Genomic DNA, 21,956 nt, shown 5'->3' with positions numbered 1-21,956 from the left:
CCCGCTTCCCTTGGGCTCAGGGCCCTGCCCCTCAGGCTTGACGCCAGCCCGCCCGCGGGACCCCTGCCGACCTCGGGCAAAGGTCAGCAGCTACTACCCCGCGATCAGGCCGTCTCCTCGCCCCCAATCCGGACGGGCTGGGGGCCGGGCTGGCGTCGGGGACGCGAAGCAGCGCTCCGCGGCGCCGGTCGGACCGGTTCGGCGGCGGCCGCACGCTCTTCCCGCGGCGCCCGCGCCTCGCGCGCCCCCCGGCGGCGGCCGGAGGACCCGCGCGCCGCACGCAGTGCGCCCGGCGGCCGGCGGGGGGCGCGCTGACGGCCTTCGTGACCCGCCCGGGCCGCTGTGCGCCCGAGGGGCTGGGATCCGGGCCCCGGTCGGGAAGCCCGGCCTACCCCGCTCCACCGCCCCTGCGCGTGCCTGCGGCGGTTTCGGGGAAGGAGGCCTGCGCGGCGGACAGTTACTCAGCCTCAGCGAAACCGGCGAGCCCACACCTGCCGGGCGGCGGGCGGGGCAGGCGGCGCCCCGTTACGCCCCGCCCCGGGCCTGCCCGGTCCCCGCCGCCCACGCGCCGGGCACCCCGCCCCACGCCGCGGGCCCGCCCTCCCGGAAGGAGCCGGCCCGGCCGGCCCGGCGCCCGCAGCGGTGAGTCAGCCGGTGAGAGGCCGGCCCGTTACCGCGGGCGGCTGCTCTGTGGGCTCGGGGCCGGCGCGGACGGGCGGTCGGGCGGCCCCGCGAGCTCTGGGCACGCGCCCGCCCGGATCGCCGGCGCTCCCGCCGTGTCAACCCGTGACCTCCCGGCTGGGCTGGGCGCCGGGGCGAGGCCCCCGCCGGGCTCGTCCAGGTGGTCCCGGTGACAGCGGCCCCGGGGCGCCCCCTGGCGGCCGCCGCTCCCCCCGCTGGGCGGCGAGCCCCGCCATGGGGCCCCAGAGCCGGGATGCCTGGGCCCAGCGCCTGGGGGCCTTCCGAGCCAGCCCTGCCGCCTTCCTGGCCGGGGCCGAGGGCGAGCACCTGGGTCGTGACCTGCTGAGTGACCTGAGGAGCGAGAAGCTGAGCGAGCCGACTAAGGTAGGCCCCGCGCGGCCCCTGCCCGTCACCCCGCGGAACCTCGTCTCCAGGCCTTTCACCTCCTCAATCCTCCACCCCAGGTTTCCCTGCTGGCCCTGAGCTTGGAGTACCCGGCCCAGCTGTGGCCTGACGCCCCTGCGGCAGAGGCGGCCGCCACCTCCCTGTTGGACACCCTCGTTCTCCTGCCCCCGCGACCCTCAGCCCTCCGACGGCCCCTGTTGCTGGCCACTACCACCGTCCTGGTGGCAGGCGGCGCCCTGGGCCCCAGCTCGGGAGCTTCCGGCCGGCTCCTGCCCCTACTGCTCGGCCTGGCCTCCGGCCGGGATGTCGGGCGAAGCTTTGGCCCCGCCTCGGAACAGCGCCCCCTGCAGGCCACGGCGTGCGAGTGCCTTCGCGAGCTGGAGAGCTGCCAGCCTGGGCTGCTGGGGGGCAGCCTTGGGCCACTGCGGAGCCTGCTGGGGCAAGGGGGTCCCGTGCAGCCCCTCAGCCTGCTGCTGGCGCTGGCGCTGCGCCACACGCTGCTGGTCCGCGGCAGGTCTGGGGCTGGACTGCACAGTCTGCTGCTGGCAGGGGTCTCCTCCGGGGGCAGCGCCTGGGACTGGACACTGGCCAAAGGAGATGCCCGCCTTCAGCCCCAGGCACCCTGCTGGCCGACAGCTGAAGGGGCGCAGGGCTCTGCAGAGGGAGAACCCAGCTCCGAAGACACCCAGGAGCTGAGAGCCACTGTGGCCCAGCTGCTGGACGCTTCCTACCTGCTCACTCCTGTGGCCCAGGCCCAGCTTCTGTGGCTTCTGGGCTGGGCCCTGCGAGGTCTGCGGACTCAGCCACCAGTGCTCTTCAAGCCACAACTGGTTCGCCTGCTGGGAACAGCGCAGCTGACCCTGCTGCACTCTATTCTGGCTCTCAAGGCAGCTTTTGGTGAGGCGCTGTTCACTGCCCAGGATGAGGCCCTGCTGCTCCACCGGCTCACCCTGGCAGCCCAGCACCCATCCCTACCCCAACCCACACATCTCTTCTACCTGCACTGTATCCTGACCTTCCCTGAGAACTGGCCGCTGGGCCCGGAGGGGGAGGAGGCTGCCCCGCTGCTGCTGGGACCCCAGCTGTGCGGCAGCCTCATGCCCAGCCTCCTGCATGAGCCGATGGCCCTCCTGGCCCGCCTGCATTTGCTGTGCCTATGCTGTGCTGAAGACGAGGACGAGGAGAAAGGCCGAGTCCAGAGCCCACAGCGGTACCTGGAGGAGCTGCTGGCTGGCTTGCGGCAGAGGGCAGCTCTGGAGGGTGGACCCCGCGCACTGGCCATTCTCTGTTTCCAGGCCTCCTACCTGGTTGCCAGCTGCCTGGCCAAGCAACCCGCAGTGGTAACACCCTTGATCCATGGACTGGCTCAACTTTACCAAGCTCGGCCTGTGCTTGCGCCCCACTTTGTGGACTTGTTGGATCAGTTGGGGCCTGAACTCAGGGAGCCCCTCAGACAGGTGCTGAGGCAGGAAGTGGTGTCCAGGCCAGTCAGGGATGAAGCTCTTCGCTGGCATCTGCACGTGCTGGCGAAGGTGGCAGGAGGGGATGCTCAGAACGCCACCCTCAGCTTCCTGAAGGCTGCAGCCGCTCACTGCACTGACTGGGGCCTGCAGCAGGCTCTGCTGGGGGTCTGCCGGGTCTTGCTGCAGACAAGCGCAGGTGCTGGCCTGGCGGATTTGCTGCAGGTGTTGGCCAGACAGCTAGAGGACCCTGATGGGAGGGATCACGCCCGTCTGTACTACATCCTTTTAGCCCACCTGGCAGGGCCCAAGTTGGGAATGGCACTGGGCCCCTCCCTTGCTGTGCCTGCACTGGCCTCATCCCTGGTGGCTGAGAACCAGGGCTTTACAGCAACACTGATGGTACAGGAGACCCCGGCCCCAATTCAGCTGAGCCTGGGGCCTCAGAGGGCAAAAGGCCCATTCCCAGTGCTCCAGCTCCAGGTGGAGACGCTGGAGCCTGTCTATTCCCTGGAGCTGCGCTTCCATGTGGAAGGACAGCTCTATGGTCCCTTGGAGGCCATCCACGTGCCCTGCCTGTGTCCTGGCCGCCCCGCCCACCCTCTGTCCCTGTCCCTGCAGCCTCGATGCCCAGCCCCTGCACAGCTGGATGTCCAGGCCCTGTTCACTACACCTGCTGGCCTCACCTGCCACGCCTGCCTGCCACCCCTGGCAGTGAGCTTCGCTGACCTCTTTCTGCCTTTCCCCCAGGCCCCCAAGGGGGCTGAATCGAACTTCTTTGAGGAGCTCTGGGACTCTTGCCTACCAAAGGGTGCAGAAAGCCGTGTGTGGTGCCCACTTGGGCCACAGAGCCTGGAGACTTTGGTGGCCCGCCACCTAGGGCCCTTTGTAGTGGTGGCACAGCCTCCCACCAGCTACCACATAGCTGTCCGGCTGCCTCCGGACTCCATGCTGCTGCTGCGGCTGGAGATGGCCCGGGGGGATGGAGTGCCCGTGGCTCTGCGGACAGATGACTGGGCTGTGCTGCCACTGGCTGGTGACTACCTCCGTGGGCTTTCAGCCTGCTGAGTGAGCCCCAGGAGCTCATGTGGAGCAGGACTATGGTCTTTGTAGGGACTGACCTTAGCTGGGCTACAAAGAGGCCATGCTTCTGGAGCTCCTGTTCCATAAAAACTTGTAACTGCCAGTAACCTTCATTGGGCTTGTTTACTCTTGAACCCTGGATAGGAACAGGCTCACTAAGGTGGGATCCTAGGCCCCAAGAAAGTTTCAGACTAATGCTGGGCATTGGTTGCTCATGAGTGTAATCCTTGCTACTCAGGAGGCTGAGATCTGAGGATTGAGTTTCGAAGCCAGCCCAGGCAGAAAGTCTTTCTAGTTTACCAGCAAAAAAAAGATAGACAATGGAGCTAGCCGTGGAATAGCATCTAGGCCGAGCTGAAGTTCCAGAACTGGCACACAAAGAAAGAAGTTGTAGATGAAACCCAAAAAATGCAGGCTCCCTAGTTCCTTCCTGCTCAGGCTGTGTCCAGAATCTCTGGAGGGCATGCGCTAAGACCACTCAGCAACACAGGAGGGAAGCGGCAGCATGGGCTTCCTTATCTGGGGGTGCTGTCTTCCAACTTGCCCAGCCCCATGGGATGGCAGACTGGCAGCCTGAATCAGCAGCTCCTCATACTGTGCTGAGTGGAGCCTGCCAGGAAGGGTTTGGGGCAGAATGGGGGTGGGGGTGATCTGTGCTAAAATCAAGCTGGCTTCTCCTAGCCTCAGCCACCTCCCCAGAAACCCAGTCTATGCTTAGGTCTCTTCTTGCATTAGAATAACTTAGTCCCGCCGGGCGCTGGTGGCTCACGCCTGTAATCCTAGCTACACAGGAGGCTGAGATCTGAGGATCTCGGTTCAAAGCCAGCCCGGACAGGAGAGACCGTGAGACTCCTATCTCCAATAAACCACCAGAAAACCGGAAGTGGCGCTGTAGCTCAAGTGGTAGAGCGCTGGCCTTGAGCTGAAGAGCTGAGGGACAGCGCCCAGGCCCAGAGTTCAAGCCCCACGACCGACAAAAAAAAAAAAAAAAAAAAGAATAACTTAGTCCCTTATATGGAGGCTAGCTATGGCTGCTAGTGCCCAGCCAATATTTTCAGGTATGTTGCTTAGTGTCAACCTTGTAGCTGCTTTCAGGGCCTCACAGATGAGGAAACCTGTAAGCCAAAGAGGTTGACCAAGATCACCAGCTGATTGGGAGTTGCATGTTGTCATCCTGTAGTGGCTTTCCCTGCCCACACATGGAACACAGTCTTCAGGGGCCACACGAGACCCCAGGATGCCTTGGACACCACAGCCAGCAGTGCTGAGTGGGAGAATGACCTTGGGCTTGAGCCCTCCTGGAGGAAGGGCCTCTTCTGGAGCCGCTGGGCTCCCAACCCTCAGGTTTCTTATGAGCCAGTCTTGCTCTCTTGGCTGGGACAGACTAGGAGAGGAAAGAAGGGGCAGAACCAGTGGAAGTGGTTATAGGTCAAAGTGCAAGGCCAGTTTTAAGCTCAAGTTGTAGAACTAACTTACTCTGTCACTGGCAAGCCATTACCAAATCAGAAAGCAGGCAGTTCAGGAAACAACGTCTCCAGCTATTTTCAGCAGAAAGGATGGAAGACAAAACCACGGGCACTTTCTTATATATTTTTGCTGGTCCTGGGGCTTGAACTCAGGGCCTAGTTGCTGTCCTTGAGCTTTTTTCTTTTTGCCAGTCCTGGGGCTTGAACTCAGATCCTGGGCACTGTCCCTGAGCTTCTTTTGCTCAAGGCTAGCACTCTACCACTTGAGCCACAGCACCACCTTTTCTGTTTATGTAGTACTGAGGAATCGAACCCAGGGCTTTATGTGTGCTAGGCAAGCACTCTACCACTAAGCCACATTCCCAGCTCATCCATGAGCTTATGTTGTTTTACCATTTGAGCCACACATCCACTTCCAGATATTTTTGGTAGTTTATTGGAGCTAAGAGTCTTATGAATTTTCTTGCCCAAGCTAGGTTTGAGCCATGATCCTCAGATTTCAGTCTCCTGAATACTTAGGATTATAGGTGTGAGCCATCTGTGCCAAGCCCTGGGGAAGGCTGGAAAGGTCGGCTTCTGGGCTACTACCACTAGGACTATTGGAACACACTGCCCTGTGTGCAGTGCTGTCCTCTCAGCACCAGGAAGCTGGACCTGCACCCTGGGATGGGGATGGACTGGTGTCACTGCCTCTCAACCCCCACAAAGCCAGAGACTTGTTGCTTTTGTTGAACTGTCAAGTTTGGGCCTCTGCCACAAAGGACAGATTCTAGCTAGGCAGGAGGCTGAGATCTGAAGATCGCAGTTCAAAAACAGCTAGAGCAGGACCGTCTGTGAGACTATGATCCATTAAACACCAAAAACGCCAGAAGTGGAGTTGTGGCTCAAGTGATGGAACACTAGCCTTAAGCACAAAAACTTGGGGACAGCCAGACCCTGGTGGCTCACACCTGTAATCCTAGCTACTCAAGGAGGCTGAGGTCTGAAGATCAGGGTTGGAAGCCAGTGGAGGCAGGAAAGCCCATGAGACTCTTACCTCAAATAAACTACTCAGAAAAAGCCAGAAGTGGCACTGAGGCTTAAGTGGTGGAGTGCTAGCTTTGAGCAAAAGAAGCTCAGGGACAGTACCCAGGCTCTGAGTACAAGCCCTAAGACCAGCACAAAAAAAGAAACAAGAAAACAAAAAAGCTAACTGCTCCATATAACAATTCAGTCATCTTCTTGTCCCATGTGTTTGCCCACTAATACATCATTTTATCCATCCACTCTTCCAGTGCTGGACACCAGGTGACCTCTAGCTTCTCCACCAAAACAGGCTATAGACTCAGTCCTGTAAGACTGCCAGTCTTCACCTACCAGTTGGATGTCCAAGGTTATGACCTATGATTCTCACCAATAGGCTATAAATTGGCGTTTCAATGATTATTTCTGGGTTTGATGGTTTCTAAGAAAGTTCACTGAAAACCAAGGAAACACTACTTAATTTTATGGGTTATGTTTCTGGAACACATCTGTAATTTCAGGACTCGGGTAAGTGGGTAGGTGTGAGGCCAGCCTGTGTGATATAGGGGGACCCGGCAGCTCTCCTCCTCTCTGAATTGGGCGATTATCAAGTGAAATGATAAACACAGAGATCTGGAGGCATGACTTAAGTGGTAGAGTGCCTTCTAGAAAGTGCCAGGGGCCTGAGTTCAGCCCAAATACTACAAACAACAGAATCCCAGCAAAATTTGTAGGATGAATAGGTATTTATAGCAAGATTTCTTGATATAAGGATAATACAAAGAGCAAGCAGGAAGTGGTAGCACATGGAAGGCAGGAAGGGAGAATACTGAGTTTAAGGCCAGTACAAGCAAAGTCGGGTATCACCCCTACACCTATTAGAATGACCAGAATCTAAAACACTGACACCATCAAATGCTAACAAGTATGTGGAGCAACAGGAACTCTCAGGCTGGCTGGAAAGTGGAAGGTAGGCACTTGGGAAGCTAATTTGTCAGTTTCTTACAAAACCAAACACTCCTACTATATGATCCAGCAATGGTACTCTTTGATATTTACTCAAACAACTTGAAAGCTTATGTCCATATAAAAACTTTTACATGTATGCCAATAACAGATTTACTCATAATTGCCCAACCTTAGCAGCAATCAAGATTTCTCTCTGTAAGCAAATGGCACATCTAAACAATTGACTATTATTCGGTACCAAAAAAGGAATGAACTATCAAACCATAAAAAGACACAGCTTAGGGGCTGGGAAGGTGGCTCAGTGGTAGAGCGCTTGCCTTGCATGCCTGAGGCCCTGGGTTCGATTCCTCAGCACCACATAAGCAAAAAGAAAAAAAGCCTTAAGTGGTGCTGTGGCTCAAGTGGTAGAGCGCTAGCCTTGAGCTGAAGAGCTGAGGGACAGCACCCAGGCCCAGAGTTCAGGCCCCACGACCGGACCCCCCCCCAAAAAAAAAAACAAAAACGACACAGCTTAGTGTGCCTTAAATGCATGTTAGTGCCCGAGGCATGGCTCAAGTGGTGGAGCACCTGCCAGCAAAGTGAGAGATCCTGAATTCAAACATCTTTATATAGTCTGGATCTTAAGCATTGTCCCCCAAGCCGGAGTGTAGCTTAGTTCAACCCTCAGCACATCCAAAAAGGTGTGGACCCCAGGGCAGTGCTTGGCCCTTCAGGGCAGTGCTCCTGGGAAGTGGAACCTCCCGGGAAGTGGGACCAGTAGGAGGTTGTTAGATCATTGAATGTGTTACTCAAAGGAGGTAATGAGACCAGAGCCCTATCTTCTCCTGTTGCAACCCACCGGGACTGGGAGCAAGGCAATAACGGAGACTAGTCCTTAGAATTGAGGTTTGGGGTACCAGAGGACCTATAGCCTTCCACCATCTTCAGATCCCAAGGTTCCATTCACCAAGGTTTTCATTGGTCTTGTATAGGGCAGCATGTGCAGAAAGTAAGGTATAAACTTCAACGTGACAATATTTTTGTATACAAGTGGTAGGTGACCACCTCATTCCGAGAGAAGAGTAAACAGCTTACAATTTGCATAAACCTTAATCTACCCCCAGCATGGAGTTAGACCACAGCCAGGATAGAAATCTGAATTCCCATTAAGCTAGGACAGATGTATTTCCAAGAAACTCAACGTTCTCAGAGTACATTGGGAAAAGGCCTTTCACACTCCCAATCCTTTCAGGGTCTCACAGCTTGGATTTTCAGGCTCTCACATTATCCCTCTTTTTTGTATAAAGGGATGAACAGGTTTGCTCTACCACATACTCTCTTTTTTTCTGATGCTGATTCTGAGGCTTGAACTCAGGGCCTGGGCACTGTCTCTGAGCTTTTGTGCCCAAAGGTAGTACTCTACCATTTGAGCCATAGCTCCACTTCTGGCCTTTTGGTGGTTAAATTGGAGATGAGTCTCAAGGACTTTCCTGCCTACACTAGTTTTGAACCATGATCCTCAGATCTCAGTTCTCTCAGTAGCTAGGATTACAAGCATGAGCCACTAGTGCCCACCCTGTCATGAAATACCCTAACAAATCAACAAATCTTAACTTGAAGGACAGAAGACTAGATGGACGCTGTAACAATTAAAGAAATAAGGTACTACTGAAGGAAAACTTTTTTTTTTTTTGAGAGTCCTGGGGCTTGAATTCTGGGCCTGGGCACTGTCCCTGAGCTTTTTTTGCTCAAGGATGGCACTTGAGCCCCTTCCAGCTTTTTCTGTGTATGTGGTACTGAGGAACTGAACCCAGGGCTTCATGCATGCGAGGCAAGCACTCTACTGCTAAGCCACATTGTCAGCATGGGCTTTTTTGAGTAGTTTATTGGAGATAAGACTCTCTTAAAGACTTTTCTGCCCAAGCTGCCTTCAAACTCCAATTTTCAGATCTCAGCCTGCTGAGTAGTTAGGATTACAGGCATGAGTCACTGACACTCGGCCTTTACATGTTTGATTTAAGGAAAAACTTGACAAAGTATGCATGTTGGGTATCTGAAGGAATATGAAGTTCAAAAGGTATTGCAAAAAATAAAAATGGCTGATAAAATCTGACTACAAAAAATAAGTTTTCTGGGGCTGGGAAGTTGGCTCAGTGGTAGAGCGCTTGCCTTGCATGCCTGAGGCCCTGGGTTCAATTCCTCAGCACCACATAAGCAAAAAAGAAAAAAGCCGGAAGTGGCACTGTGACTCAAGTGGTAGAGCGCTAGCCTTGAGCTGAAGAGCTGAGGGACAGCGCCCAGGCCCAGAGTTCAGGCCCCACGACCGGACCCCTCCCCCCCAAAAAAATTTTTTTCTGTAAAGTAATAAAAATCTCTCTCTCTCTCCCTCCCCCCACTCCTCTTTGCCAGTCCTGGAGCTTGAACTCTTTGAGCCTCTCTGTGCTGAAGGCTAGCACTCTACTACTTGAGCCACAGCACCACTTCTGGCTTTTTCTGTGTATGTGATGCTGAGGAACCGAACCGAGGGCTTCATGCATGCGAGACAAGCGCTCTACCATTCTACCACTAAGCCACATTCCCAGCCCCCAGAAAAGTTTTTCTTGTATACAGGTTTGCAAGACAACAAGTAAAATAGCTTAAGTAAATGTGAGAAAAGCGTTGGTGACCCTATTAAACTAAAAAATAACCTATCTTCCTGCCGATATAAAAAGGGCACTCTTCGCAACAGCTTTTTACAAAGCGGTTTTTTGTTTGTCTGTCTTTGTTTTTTATTGTTACAGGGAAATGCAGGAACTTGCCACTAGGGAAGCGGGCCTTTTCGGAAGACTACACTTCCCACGAGGCTGCGCGACATTGCCCGGCCTTCCGGACTACATTTCCCATGAGAGTTCGCGCCATGGCCCCAGCCTCCCGACACACCCTGCGTGCTTTACCCGCCAGCTTTGGCTTCTGCCAGGGAGCGTCAGGTGATGGAGAGCAGCGACCCTACAATCGCTGGAAGGCAGCGCGTCCACCTACGCCCCGCTACTCTGCGGGACGCAGCCCCGGTCACGCTACACCTCCTGCCCTGCGAAGTCCTGGCGAACCGGCCCGCGCCAGTGGAGCGGTTCTTCACGCCTGCCATCCGTCAAGGCCCTGACGGTGAGCCACTGGTCCACTCCTGCTCCCAGCAGTCTTTGCGCTCGTCGCGGGCGCCGCGAGGGCTCCTGGGTATCGTGGTTCGTTCGAGCGGGCGAGCGGGCGAGCGGGCGCGCTCTCCCGCAGAGCTTGTGTACCTGGCTGGCCTGATCGGGGACCCGGTCCTCCCTCCGGCAGGACTCCAGGTGTCGTTCCGGGGCCGCAGCCTCCGGGGCGAGGAGGTGGCCGTGCCCACTGGCCTCGCTGGATACGTGATGGTGACCGAGGGAAAGGGTGACGGGCTGAGGAAACAGGACTTCGCGGAGAGCCTGAAGAACGGCGGAGAGGAAGAGCAGGAGCCGCTGGAGCGGGACTTCGTGAGCCAAGGGACAGGGGAGGCCGGGGTGCGGGAGGAGCAGCAGTTCCAGTGCTGAGTGGGCCCCTTTCCAGGACCGCTTTATCGGAGCCACTGGCAGTTTCAGCCGCTTCACCCTGTGGGGCTTGGAGACCACCCCTGGCCCAGATGCCAAAGTTCATGGGGCGCTGGCTTGGCCCGACCTCGCTGCAGCGGTGAGTAAAACGGGGACCTCTTCCTCCCAGGCCTGTCCCCCTCCCGGAATCTTGTCCCTAGTGGATTTGGGGCCTTATCGCTGAAACACCATGGGATGAGACAGGGAAGGGTGGGAAGCACAGCTGTCTCCCACGTGCTCCTCGGCCGTTAAAAGGGGGTGACGTTCTGAGTATAGCTCCTTCCTGGCTAGTAGGCTCTCGAATCTTAGAATTTACTACAGTGGAGGCGACTTCCCGTTGCAGATTCACGCACAGGTGCCTGAGGACTGAGAAACAGCTTGAAAGCTACAGATCTGTTCACACCAGTAACTTCACTTCACTTTGAAGCCACTGATTATGTTCTCCCAATAAACAGCCTCTTCACAGCACCTGTGAGTCTGTGGGCACATTGGTGTCCCAAAGCCAGCTTGGTTCCTTCTTCCACAAGAACTCTTTGGTGGCTCTGGCCTATAGAGACAATTTATTGCTGGGGGCAATTAGAGCAAGGGAGGCCAGATTTTGCAGCCAGCATCCATCCCACCCCCAGCTCCTACTTTACAAAAGAAATTTTTACAATCACCAACCCTCTGTACAGTGTCCCCTGTCCCATATTACTGTACACAGCTGCTTAGCTTCCTCTGGTCTCTGGTTCAGAGCAGGCCTGGGCATGTGGCCAGTTGTCCTTGGAACTAGCTTAGCCCTGAGCTCGCCTTGATCCCGGCCCCTCCCAGGCCTGTCTTCTGGAACTGTCCTCAGCCCTGTCTCCCTTGGCTGCCTTCTCTTCCTTGGTGTGCCTCTTGGGAGCCCTGCTAGGGGCAGAATAGGCTGCCAGTCCTGTTTCTGACAGCTGTCGTGGTGCTGTGATGGGCAATGCCTGGTCACCACTTTCCTCTCTTGCTCCAGTCCTTGGGAGTGAAATGCAGACACTTGGAGTCAATTCGAAGGAGCCTCTTGAGCATAGCTCGCTCATGCCCATCCACGATGTCTTCTGACAAAGTCAGGATGTACTGTCCCTGGATAGGAGATGGGCCCAGCAGATAATCAGCCATAGCCACACAGGGCCTACAACCTACACCCTCTGGCTTACCTCCCTGGCATGCCTCCTACCTTGTAGTAATTGATGAGGTTGAGGTACTGCAGGGTGGATATGACATCCTCTTTCTTGATGCTTGTGATTTCACTGATCTCACTGGGGGAGAAGGGGGCAAAGGTCAGCTTCTCTGAGGGCCCTCATCTGTCCCCAGGACTCCCAGGGACAGACATCATGCCATGCATTGCCCAGGTACAAAGCCAAACTCACTTGATGGTGATCTGTGGCCTCTCCCCACTCTCTGACTTCAGCCCCATCAAGATCTCCAAAATGGTCTGGGACCAGTAACTTCTGTAGGATAGGAGGCCAAGATCCGAAAGGGGCTTCTCAGGGGTCCCTGTCTTCCCTTCCACTTTGGAGAGTTCATAGCCTGAAGCATTGTGGAGCAGGAGAGGGTGGGTGAGTAGTCACAAGTGTGCACACAGGCAACCACACAACAGTAGCAGCTGCAGAGTTAGGCTATTTCTCATCCTAGTCATCATGTCTGGCACTTGCAACCTTGGGTTATGTGGCTTTTCTGCTCTATCTCATACCTTTCCTCAGAAAGGTCAAGTAGGCATTCACTCTTCATCTGCAAGCTGAGCAGATGAGGAATTGAAGGCACCAAGCAGCAGCTGCAATCCAGGGGTGCTCAGAAGCCAGCGAAGGCTTATACATAAACTGGGAGAATGCAGATACAAAGGCTTATGGAGAGAAAAATATCACCAATTTTCCTTTGCTTTTCGTTCCCTTATATCCTGTTTAAGGGATGGGGGGGGGGGGGAGGTGAGGCCAGCCATCATCTGTGCCCCGTCCCGAGGATGCCTGAATTGGTGAAATCAGTCCCCCAGCTGTGACCCTGGGAGTGTCAGCTGATCTAAGATGTGGTTGTGAGGGTAGGAAAGCACATCTGGATGCTTCCCATCTCAGGGAAGGTCATTACACAAAACCAAGTAAGTGACCTGGAACTTCACAGCAGCTTCTGCCTATTTGGGCTAACTACTGGGCACTGCCAGATAGATTCTGGTGAGATCCAAAGGCTTTGTAGAGCTGAGTGGCTTCACTGCTTTTCCACAGGGACCTTTAATTTTTTGCTATGGCTCTGGTATGTCTCTAACTTACCACAGAAGCCCTTCCTCACCTGCAGCCTAACTGGCCTCATGGTGAACCTTGGAGCTTTCTGCTTTTCCACCCTTGCTACCTATCATCAGTCTTACCCTCTTCCCAGTCTACTGTGACTTGACCCAAGCATCCTGTGGTAAGACAGACCAAGAGGCTGGTGTCGAGAGAGGAAGCAAGAAGGGGAAGAGGGCACAGTGGTTTCTTACTCAGCTCTGCTGGATCCCCACTGCATGTGGTCCTCACAGATCCACTAAGGCCATATTCACCATCACAGCCCCTCCCAGGGAACATCCACCTTGTGAGCTATGTGGAATTGTGCTTTGAGGTGCCCTGTTGGACAGAGTCCACCCCCACAAAAGTCTTGACTTGACTTTTTTCTGAACTCTGGGCCTGGGCGCTGTCCCTCAGCTCTTCAGCTCAAGGCTAGCGCTCTACCACTTGAGCCACAGCGCCACTTCCGGCTTTTTTTCTTTTTGGTTATGTGGTGCTGAGGAATTGAACCCAGGGCCTCATGCATGCAAGGCAAGCGCTCTACCACTGAGCCACCTTCCCAGCCCCAAGTCTTGACTTTTTTGTGTATTCCTCTACATGTTCTACCAAGCTGAGTTTGCCACAGATGTGACCCGTTTGGGTATACCATTTGATCAATAAAAAATTTCTCAAGTGGACTATGATCTTGGTCAGGTCAGATCAGTGTCTTCACTGGGCAAACAGCTAAGAATTCTGACTCCTAGGTCAGAACGTGGATATTCCAGCACTTTGGAGAGTGCTGAGATGAATGGGGGGTGAAGTGGGGCTAGAAAGCATCCCTCCTGCCGGGCGCTGGTGGCTCACGCCTGTAATCCTAGCTACTCAGGAGGCTGAGATCTGAGGATCACGGTTCAAAGCCAGCCCGGGCAGGAGAGACCGTGAGACTCCTATCTCCAATAAAACCACCAGAAAACCGGAAGTGGCGCTGTAGCTCAAGTGGTAGAGTGCTCGCCTTGAGCTGAAGAGCTAAGGGACAACGCCCAGGCCCAGAGTTCAAGCCCCACGACCGACAAAAAAAAAAAAAAAAAAAGAAAGCATCCCTCCTGGGCTTCAAGATTTACTTGGGGGGCTGGGAAGGTGGCTCAGTAGTAGAGCTCTTGCCTCGCATGCATGAGGCCCTGGGTTTGATTCCTCAGCATCACATAAGCAGAAAAAGCCGGAAGTGGCACTGTAGCTCAAGTGGTAAAGGGCTAGCCTTGAGCTGAAGAGCTGAGGGACAGCGCCCAGGCCCAGAGTTCAGGCCCCATGACCGGACCCAAAAAAAAAAAAAAAAGATGGAACAACAAAAGGAACAGCCCAAGTCCATCTTATAATTGGTAACTTGATCAAGACTTTTTCTATGCCCTTTTTTTTTTTGGTGGTGCTGGTGTCTGAACACATAGCCTTATACTTGCTAGGCAGGTGGTCTGCCATTAGAGCTATGCCTTCAGCCCTTTTTTGCTTTATTTTTCAGAAAGAGTATTCCCACTTACTGCCTTGGACGGCAGTCCTACCTTTGCCTCCCATGTAGCTGAGATTTTAGGTGCATGCCTCTACAAGGCTTAAGATAGGATCTCAATCAATTTTTGCATGGACCAACCTTGAACCAAGTCCTCCCTCCCCTTCACCTCCCAAGTAGCTGAGATTACAGATATGCTGGGCCTTGTATTAACAGCCTTCTAAACATCTACTACCTGCAAGAGTCCTGGAGATATGAACCATGGGTCCTTGGCCAATAACTTGTATCATGGAATAAGCCCAGCCAGATGAGTAAGTTCTTAAGGGCTCCAGGCAGATGAGCCCAGTTTGGAAAAAGTTGAGTGGTGCTTAGAAAACTAGCCAAAAAGTAGTAGGGGTTGAGAACCTACTCCAGCAGGGGAGAGACCTTAGTTGAATCCCACCTCTATTTTTAGCCAGTTCCTATGGTGATTGGGCTATACTACCAGGGCTGAGAATGTCAGCAACCTGGCCTGTCTGTGAAACAGGTGAGGGTGTATTTGTTCTGGGCCTGGGCCTCTCTGTCCCTCTAGACCTGGCTGGCAGCATGCATACTCACTGAACTCAATCAGCAATTTGCCATAGCCCCGGCGCTGGTAAGGAGGCAGGGTCAAGATGCAGGCCACATTATAGTCTTCTGTGGACTCCTTCTCCTGGAAGAGAGGTACAGGTTAATAAGGGAAGGGGCCTGACTCTGGTAGGACTGAGGGACAGTCTAGGTGATAGCTGACCTTGGAGAAGTAGCCCACGATGTGAAAGCCCTTGCAGTCATACTCTGTCATCACGTAGAAGAGGAAGGGGTCTGTGTCATAGTACAGGGTCTTGTGGTCAAGGAAACACTTGGCTAAAAGACACAGGTTCTGGGAGTAACTCTGCAAAGGAAAAAGGTCTGTCATTACTTTGGGGAGCTATGACCAGGGTGGATAGGTGATGGCAGTTGCTTCCTGGGGTTTCACCTACTCCACCAGTCCGATCACTGTCACTTATTTAGGCAGGGCCATTTTTCAGCGTCTGGGAGTCCACATACCAGTTCCATACTGATGTCTAGTCACTTATAAGACATGCATGTTTCCTCTGCCCCCCCCCCCCCCCCCGTTACTTCTGCCTAAGCCTGATCTGGGGGACTCCACAGCCATCTGCTGACTTTCTTTTGTTTTAATCAAGCCACAGGCCTGGGTGCTGTTCCTGAGCTTATTTTGCTGAACGCTAACACTCTTGCATTTGAGCCACAGCTCCACTTCCTGCTTTTGGGTGGTTTACTGGAGGTAAAAGTCTCATGGACTGTTTTTTTTGTTTTGTTTTGTTTTTTTGGGTCCGGTTGTAGGGCCTGAACTCTGGTCCTGGGCGTTGTCCCTCAGCTCTTCAGCTCAAGGCTAGCGCTCTACTACTTGAGCCACAGGGCCACTTCCGGCTTTTTTTCTTTTTGGTTATGTGGTGCTGAGGAATTGAACCCAGGGCCTCATGCATGCAAGGCAAGCGCTCTACCACTGAGCCACCTTGCCAGCCCCTCTCACAGGGACTCTATGGGTTGGCTGTGGACTGTAGTCCTCATATCTCAGCCCTCTGAGTAGCTAGAATTATAGGCATGAGCCATTGGCACTGGACGCTCTCTGCTGTTTTTTTCTGTTGTTGTTGCTGGTCATGAGGCTTGAACTCTGGGCTTGGGTACTGTCCATCAGCTCTTCATCTCAAGGGGAATGCTCTGCCACTTGAGCCACAGCACCACTTCTGGTTTTTTGGTGGTTAACTGGAGATGGGCCTCATAAACTTCCCTGCCCAGGCTGGCTTTGAACTATGATCCTCAGATCTCAGCCTCCTGAATAGGTAGGATTACAGGTATGAGCCACCAGTGCCTGGCCTCTGATTTTTTAATTTTTAATTTTTTTAACTTTTGAAGAAGTCAGGGGCTGGGAAGGTGGCTCAGTGGTAAAGTGTTTGCCTAGCATGCATGAAGCCCTGGGTTTGATTCCTCAGTATCACATAAACAGAAAAAGCCAGAGGTGGTGCTGTGGCTCAAGGTAGAGTGTTAACTTTGAGCCAAAAAGAAGCTCAGGAACAGTGCCCAGGCACTGAGTTCAAACCCCAGGACTGCAAAACAAAACAAACCACAAATAAGTCAGACTCCTACCAAGTCTCAAGACTGAAACTCTGCCCATCTGGCAAGTCAAAATCCTATGGTTTTAGCTCACAGTCATTCATCTTGAAAATTAAGCCACTATCCTATATACTTGGAACAAAATAACAGTTTTGGGTGATCCCCCAGAATGACAAATAATCTGGCTGCTTTATATCCGTGGTATCAAGAGGAATTTCAGACACAGCTGCCTCCCCCCCATATTGGTGATTAAACCCAAGACCTTTGAGTGTGTTAGACAGCCATGCCACCAGCCCTTTTATTTTTTATTTTTTTTTGGGAGGGGTCCGGTCGTGGGGCCTGAACTCGGCCTGGGAGCTGTCCCTCAGCTCTTCAGCTCAAGGCTAGCGCTCTACCACTTGAGCCACAGCACCACTTCTGGCTTTTTTCATTTTGCTTATGTGGTGCTGAGGAATCGAACCCAGGGACTCATGCACGCAAGGCAAGAGCTCTACCACTGAGCCACCTTCCCAGCCCTTGTTTATATTTTGTTTCTGAGACAGAATCTTGTGAACTTGAGGCTGGCCTCAAACTTTCTTTTTTCTTTTTTGTCCGGTCCTGGGGCCTGAACTCTGGGCCTGGGAACTGTCCCTCAACTCTTCAGCTCAAGGCTAGCACTCTACCACTTGAGCCACAGCGCCACTTACCGCTTTTTTCTTTTTGCTTATGTGGTGCTGAGGAATCGAACCCAGGACCTCAGGCATGCAAGGCAAGTACTCTACCACTGAGCCACCTTCCCAGCCCCTGGCCTCAAACTTTCAGTCTTCCTGACTCCACTTCCTGAGTAGCCAGCTTGTACGTACTGGGCATATCCATGAATGCCCAGGTCCACACTTAACCAGATTTCTCACCAGGGCAGATCCCAGTCAATCTTGTGGCCCATCTTTCCCCATTGACCTGAACTGTCCCTTACCTTGCCTTACTCTCTATGCTTTCCCTTTTAGCCATAGTGACCATTGCCTTTCACACAGTATCCCGGAGGTCTGTGCATGCCTTAAGAACCCAATGATTAGAATTTCCTTACTTTCTCCTTCACATCCAGGCTCAAGGACACTCGTGAAGCCTTGATGATTACTTTTTCTAAACTCTGCTAATCTGCCCTTCGTTCATGACTTCTCAAAACAGGATGGCAGTAGCTGGCACTTATTGAGTATGTGTGTCAGTACCAGGGCTTGAACCCTTGGCCTCATATTCTCACTTGGCTTTTTCACTCAAGGCTGAAAGTCTATACCACTTGAGCCACACCTCCCCTTCTGGCTTTATGTTGAATTAGAGATAAGAATCTCACAGACTTTCCTGCCCAGGCTAGCTTCCAACCAATCATGATCCTCTAATCGCAGCCCCCTGAGTAGCCAGGATTACAGGCATGAAGCACCAGGTCTTAATATCTATTTCAGCTATGACTCTCAGAGAAGTCTAACTCTTGGTCATCTGTATCCCCCACCATCTGCCTTATGGCAGGAATTCAATAAAAACAGGCTGAATCTTCAGTTGCTCACTTGGCTTATACCAGGTCCCACTATCCTCACTCACTGACCTTGTTTTTCCGCCCATCAATCTCAAAGAAGGAGATGGTGCCTTTGCGGTAAATCTCATTGCCTGGAGGGTGCCGCAGGTCACACTTGGTCTGAGGAAGAGAGGAGGTCAGGGGCAGAGGCTGGTGTGGGGATGCTGTGAGGGAAGCCTCCTGGGACCCTTCATACCAAGTGGCGCTGCAGACACTTGAGGCTACGGCCGTATTTGAGGCAGAATTCGCACAGGTACAGGACAGGCAATGTGGTGAGCTCCTGTGGGTACGGGGAGAAGTACCACGGCTTGAGGCGGTGTCGGCCCAGCTCGATACACTCTATGTTCTTCATCCGGGTGACAATGTCGTCGTGACTCCGGTCTGACACCAAACTACCAGTCATGCGTGGTGCTGATGGTATTCCATCTGAGCTGTCCTGAGAGTCCTACCAGGGGCCAGTGGAAGAGTCCAGATTAAAGGAGACAGCTTAGCAAGAACATTGTAACTCCCAGTCCTGTGCAAGCTTCTTCCTGCAAGCCTAATGGCCGCTATGGGGAAAGTACCATAAGCCTCACCTTCCAAAATAAGGAAAACAAAGCTGAAAAACTGGTCATTCGGAAAAGATTATGCAAGAGCCAGTCTGAACCATGCTCTGCCACATTTCCAATCCTACCGTCACTACCCAATACCCTTTTTTTGTTTTTTTTATTTTTTTTGTCAGTCGTGGAGCCTGAACTCTGGGCCTGGGCGCGGTCCCTCAGCTCTTCAGCTCAAGGCTAGCGCTCTACCACTTGAGCCACAGCGCCACTTTGTCTTTTTCTGCTGAGGAATCGAACCCAGGGCCTCATGCATGCAAGGCAAGCACTCTACCACTGAGCCACCTTCCCAGCCCGCTTTGTTTAGTTTTAAACTTGACAGTGATTAGACTTTGCACCCCAGCTTCCCTCATCCACTGCTCCGTAGACACACCTCATCAGTGCCCAAGCAATTTGACTTCCGCTTCCGTCCAGGCTGAGCTGCCACTGCCCTGCGGGCTGATCCATTCTGCAGAGATGGTAAAAGAAGGAGTGGCTGTGAGATGAGCCTGAAGGAGGCTGCCAGAGAGCAGAAAGGAAGATGAGGTGATTGAGGGGACTCACCTGAGGAAACACTGAAGCTGGGGCTGTCTCGTTAGGCACTGGCGTTGCTGGTGAAACCACCTCCACCTTCCGTTTCTGCAGAGAGAAACCAAAAAAGGTGGGTCAGAAGGTAGAGAAGGTGGGACCTGAGAAGAAAGCAAGGTCCCTGGAATTGCTGAGGGTACCGTTGAGCGGTGGTTGGGTTGCAGGCAGGAGCTGGAGGAGAGCGGCTGGTCGGGCTCACCACCGGGAATGGCCTCCCGCTCCTTAGGCAGGTTGAAGCGGAGTGTGATCTGGACCGGGATTGGCAAGGTCTTCCCGCTGGCCTGGGCGGAGGCCGGCTGTAGAGATAGGTCCAGGGTCTTCCTCTGGGGTGGGGATGGTGGTGGGATGGCGAAGGGGAGGAGGGGCCCCTCATCATGGAGTGATCAAACCCCACCCAATGCTTTCTCAAGGACTCAGTAATAATCACTGGACTCTGGAAACTACATCTGCAATTTGGCCCCGTCCTTTGCAAGCTATAGTCAAGGTGGGAGTGTGCCGCCTCCTCCTGCCCATCCAGCCCCTAAGGCCAAGAGATGAGAGAAGGAAGAGGCATCAGAGAAGAGGGGAAGTGGGGGACCTACTCACCACCTCTCTCTCTGGAGAGCCGGGGCGGGACCCAGGAAGTCCGTTCTTGGTTGGGGTCTTGGCCTCTTTCTTGGGGAACTGGATCTTCTTTAGGTCCAGCCGCTCATGGGTCACCCATTCATCCAGACGTTTGTTGACTGCAGCAGTGGGAGTGGCTCAGGAGGGAATGCCAGAGGCTGCCCCTCACCCTACCCAGCAGCCCCATCCCACCCAGACCCAGAACTCACAGTCAATATAATGGACGTAGAAAAGCTTCCGGCCACTGATGTCCTTCACGCTTAGGATCTCTGCCAGGGCTATGGGAACAACACAAACAGGGGTCTCAGACCAGGCTATGAGGCTCCACCTTTCTACAACCCGAGCCCAACCCCCACGTCTGAACCTACTACTCCAGCACTTGGAAGCTCTGGCCCAAGCCCCCTCCAGGAACGAAGTGCCACCCCAGATCCTGGCCCCGCCCGGTCCACCTCGGAGCCACGCCCTCCGGAGCACTCACGCCCGCCCGCCCCAGGATTCCAGAGGCTCCTCCCTCTCCCAGGGGTTCCGAGGACTCCCTCCCGCCCCGCGCCTCGGGTTCCTTGGCCCCGCCCCTCTACGTCACTCACGCCACTCATCTTCGTTGTCCTGGTTCCGCCGCAGCACGGGTAGGCGGCAACCCTCGATTATCTCCCCCTGGGGAGACAGCGGGGCGCCAGGGTCGGCTACTGGGGGGCCTCGGGCTCTACCCACCTCCCCTGGCTCCCTCCGCCCCGCCCCAGGCACCGGACTCACCACCTCCGCCATCTTCCCTCCCTCCACTGCCACTTCCGGCCCCTCTGGGAGACGTCACTTCCGGGACTCACTGCACGGCGGGCCGGGGCCTCCTGACGCCACTCTAGAAGACAACATTTGAGAGACTCCCCGGCCCTGTTGCAAGCGGGAGGTGGCTGGCAGGAGAATGGGGGAGTCGAAATGTCCGGCCTGCCCTCGGGGGAAATTCCTACATTGTGCAGACGACTTGATTCGGTCACGTGACGCCCACCGGGCGCGACGTCGGTCACGTGTGGCGGCGCTGGTCACGTGGAGCTGGCGATTGCCCGGTGTCGGCGCGCTGGCCCCTCCAAGTGAGGCGGCCGGCTGCGGAGTGAGCCGCCTGTGCGGTGCCTGCGGTGGGCCTGGAGGGCGGGAAGTGACTCTTGGAAGCTGGTGGAGTCCTAGCGATTGGTAGGGCTTGAATTCCTTGCTAGGCCTGTAGACTTGATGGCGTGGGACTGGGGACTCCAGGAAGATTCCCAACCTTGTTTTGTACGTTGATTTTTCTCGTCTTAAAAACAATACATGGTGAACCTATTCCTAGCCACTCAGGAGGCTGAGTTCTGAGGATCGCGGTTCAAAGCCAACCGGGCAGGAAAGTCCGTGAGACTCATCTCCAATAAACCACTCGAAAACCGGAAGTGGCGCTGTAGCTCAAGCGGTAGAGCGCTCGCCTTGAGCTCTTGAAGAGCGCAGGGACAGCGCCCAAGCCCAGTGTTCAAGCCCCATGACTGACATAAAATAAAAAACAAAAATAATACATGGGCTGGGAAGGTGGCTCAGTGGTGGAGTGTTGCCTCACATGCGTGAGGATCTGGGTTCGATTCCTCAGCACTAACATAAGCAAAAAATAAAGCCAGAAGTGGCGCTGTGGCTCAAGTGGTAGGGTACTAGCTTTGGGCAGAAGAGCTGAAGGACAGCGCCCAGGCCTAGAGTTCAGGCCCCACAACCGACAAATCAATAAATAAAAAAAATTCATAGAAGCTGGGCACTGGTGCCTCTTGAATGTAATCCTAGGTACTAAGGAGGCTGAGATCAAAGCCAGCCCAGGCAGGAACATCTGTGAGACTCTTATCTCCAATTAACCACCAGAAAACAAGAAGTAGCGCTGTAGGGCTAGGAATGTGGCTCACTGGTAGAGTGCTTGCCTTGCATGCCTGAGGCCCTGGGTTCGATTCCTCAGCACCACATAAAAAGAAAAAAGCCGGAAGTGGCACTGTGGCTCAAGTGGTAGAGCGCTAGCCTTGAGCTGAAGAGCTGAGGGACAGCACCCAGGCCCAGAGTTCAGGCTCCACGACCGGACCCAAAAAAAAAAGAAGTAGCGCGGTAGCTCAAGTGGTAGAGCACTTGCCTGGAGCTGAAAAGCT

General features: G+C 54.3%; 3 protein-coding genes across 6 annotated transcripts; 2 read left to right on the top strand and 1 right to left on the bottom strand.

Annotated features, from left to right (window-relative positions):
- Positions 1 to 484: 484 nt before the first annotated feature.
- LOC138818596 (AP-5 complex subunit beta-1-like) lies at positions 485 to 3,736 on the top strand. The gene is made up of 2 exons (XM_070009554.1): positions 485 to 1,065; positions 1,146 to 3,736. The coding sequence occupies exons 1-2, from the start codon at positions 916 to 918 to the stop codon at positions 3,612 to 3,614; spliced, it is 2,619 nt and encodes an 872-aa protein (XP_069865655.1). The 5' UTR covers positions 485 to 915; the 3' UTR covers positions 3,615 to 3,736.
- A 6,278-nt stretch (positions 3,737 to 10,014) lies between these two features.
- Positions 10,015 to 11,100, top strand: LOC138818716 (ribonuclease H2 subunit C-like). Its single transcript, XM_070009774.1, has 4 exons — positions 10,015 to 10,186; positions 10,361 to 10,539; positions 10,613 to 10,732; positions 10,976 to 11,100. The coding sequence occupies exons 1-4, from the start codon at positions 10,015 to 10,017 to the stop codon at positions 11,000 to 11,002; spliced, it is 498 nt and encodes a 165-aa protein (XP_069865875.1). The 3' UTR covers positions 11,003 to 11,100.
- Positions 11,101 to 11,173: 73 nt separating this feature from the next.
- LOC138818715 (histone acetyltransferase KAT5) lies at positions 11,174 to 20,725 on the bottom strand. 4 transcript variants are annotated; one of them, XM_070009771.1, is made up of 14 exons: positions 20,569 to 20,725; positions 20,403 to 20,469; positions 20,025 to 20,093; positions 19,798 to 19,934; positions 19,353 to 19,508; positions 19,189 to 19,263; positions 19,019 to 19,093; positions 18,246 to 18,494; positions 18,080 to 18,169; positions 15,140 to 15,280; positions 14,968 to 15,061; positions 12,012 to 12,171; positions 11,819 to 11,900; positions 11,174 to 11,724 (listed from the first exon to the last, which is right to left on the bottom strand). In XM_070009771.1, the coding sequence occupies exons 1-14, from the start codon at positions 20,578 to 20,580 to the stop codon at positions 11,590 to 11,592; spliced, it is 1,542 nt and encodes a 513-aa protein (XP_069865872.1). In that variant the 5' UTR covers positions 20,581 to 20,725; the 3' UTR covers positions 11,174 to 11,589. The 4 variants fall into 4 exon arrangements, with proteins under 4 accessions (XP_069865872.1, XP_069865874.1, XP_069865871.1 ...); XM_070009773.1 differs by lacking the exon at positions 19,353 to 19,508 and having other exon boundaries at positions 20,569 to 20,717; XM_070009770.1 differs by having other exon boundaries at positions 20,403 to 20,595.
- Between the last annotated feature and the right edge of the window lie 1,231 nt (positions 20,726 to 21,956).

This window comes from Dipodomys merriami, unplaced genomic scaffold (genome assembly GCF_024711535.1).
Source record: "Dipodomys merriami isolate MVZ:Mamm:240054 unplaced genomic scaffold, mDipMer1.0.p SCAF_78, whole genome shotgun sequence".
NCBI lineage: Eukaryota > Metazoa > Chordata > Mammalia > Rodentia > Heteromyidae > Dipodomys > Dipodomys merriami.
The sequence above is the reverse complement of the archived record's forward strand: the minus strand, read 5'-3'. Positions and strand labels throughout refer to the sequence as shown.

What these genes read in the sequence shown, in the direction of transcription:
- LOC138818596 (XM_070009554.1), top strand. Translation starts at nt 916, where the DNA reads ATGGGGCCCCAGAGCCGGGATGCCTGGGCCCAGCGCCTGGGGGCCTTC. An exon ending in AGCTGAGCGAGCCGACTAAG is followed by an intron (nt 1,066 to 1,145) that starts GTAGGCCCCGCG and finishes CCTCCACCCCAG; the next exon opens with GTTTCCCTGCTGGCCCTGAG.
- LOC138818716 (XM_070009774.1), top strand. Translation starts at nt 10,015, where the DNA reads ATGGAGAGCAGCGACCCTACAATCGCTGGAAGGCAGCGCGTCCACCTA. An exon ending in AGCCGCTGGAGCGGGACTTC is followed by an intron (nt 10,540 to 10,612) that starts GTGAGCCAAGGG and finishes GCCCCTTTCCAG; the next exon opens with GACCGCTTTATCGGAGCCAC. An exon ending in GGCCCGACCTCGCTGCAGCG is followed by an intron (nt 10,733 to 10,975) that starts GTGAGTAAAACG and finishes TTCCCGTTGCAG; the next exon opens with ATTCACGCACAGGTGCCTGA.
- LOC138818715 (XM_070009770.1), bottom strand. Translation starts at nt 20,580, where the DNA reads ATGGCGGAGGTGGTGAGTCCGGTGCCTGGGGCGGGGCGGAGGGAGCCA. An exon ending in TTGATGGGCGGAAAAACAAG is followed by an intron (nt 15,281 to 18,079) that starts GTCAGTGAGTGA and finishes TTTCCTTTGCAG; the next exon opens with AGTTACTCCCAGAACCTGTG. An exon ending in CAAATTGCTGATTGAGTTCA is followed by an intron (nt 12,172 to 14,967) that starts GTGAGTATGCAT and finishes ACAATGCTTCAG; the next exon opens with GCTATGAACTCTCCAAAGTG.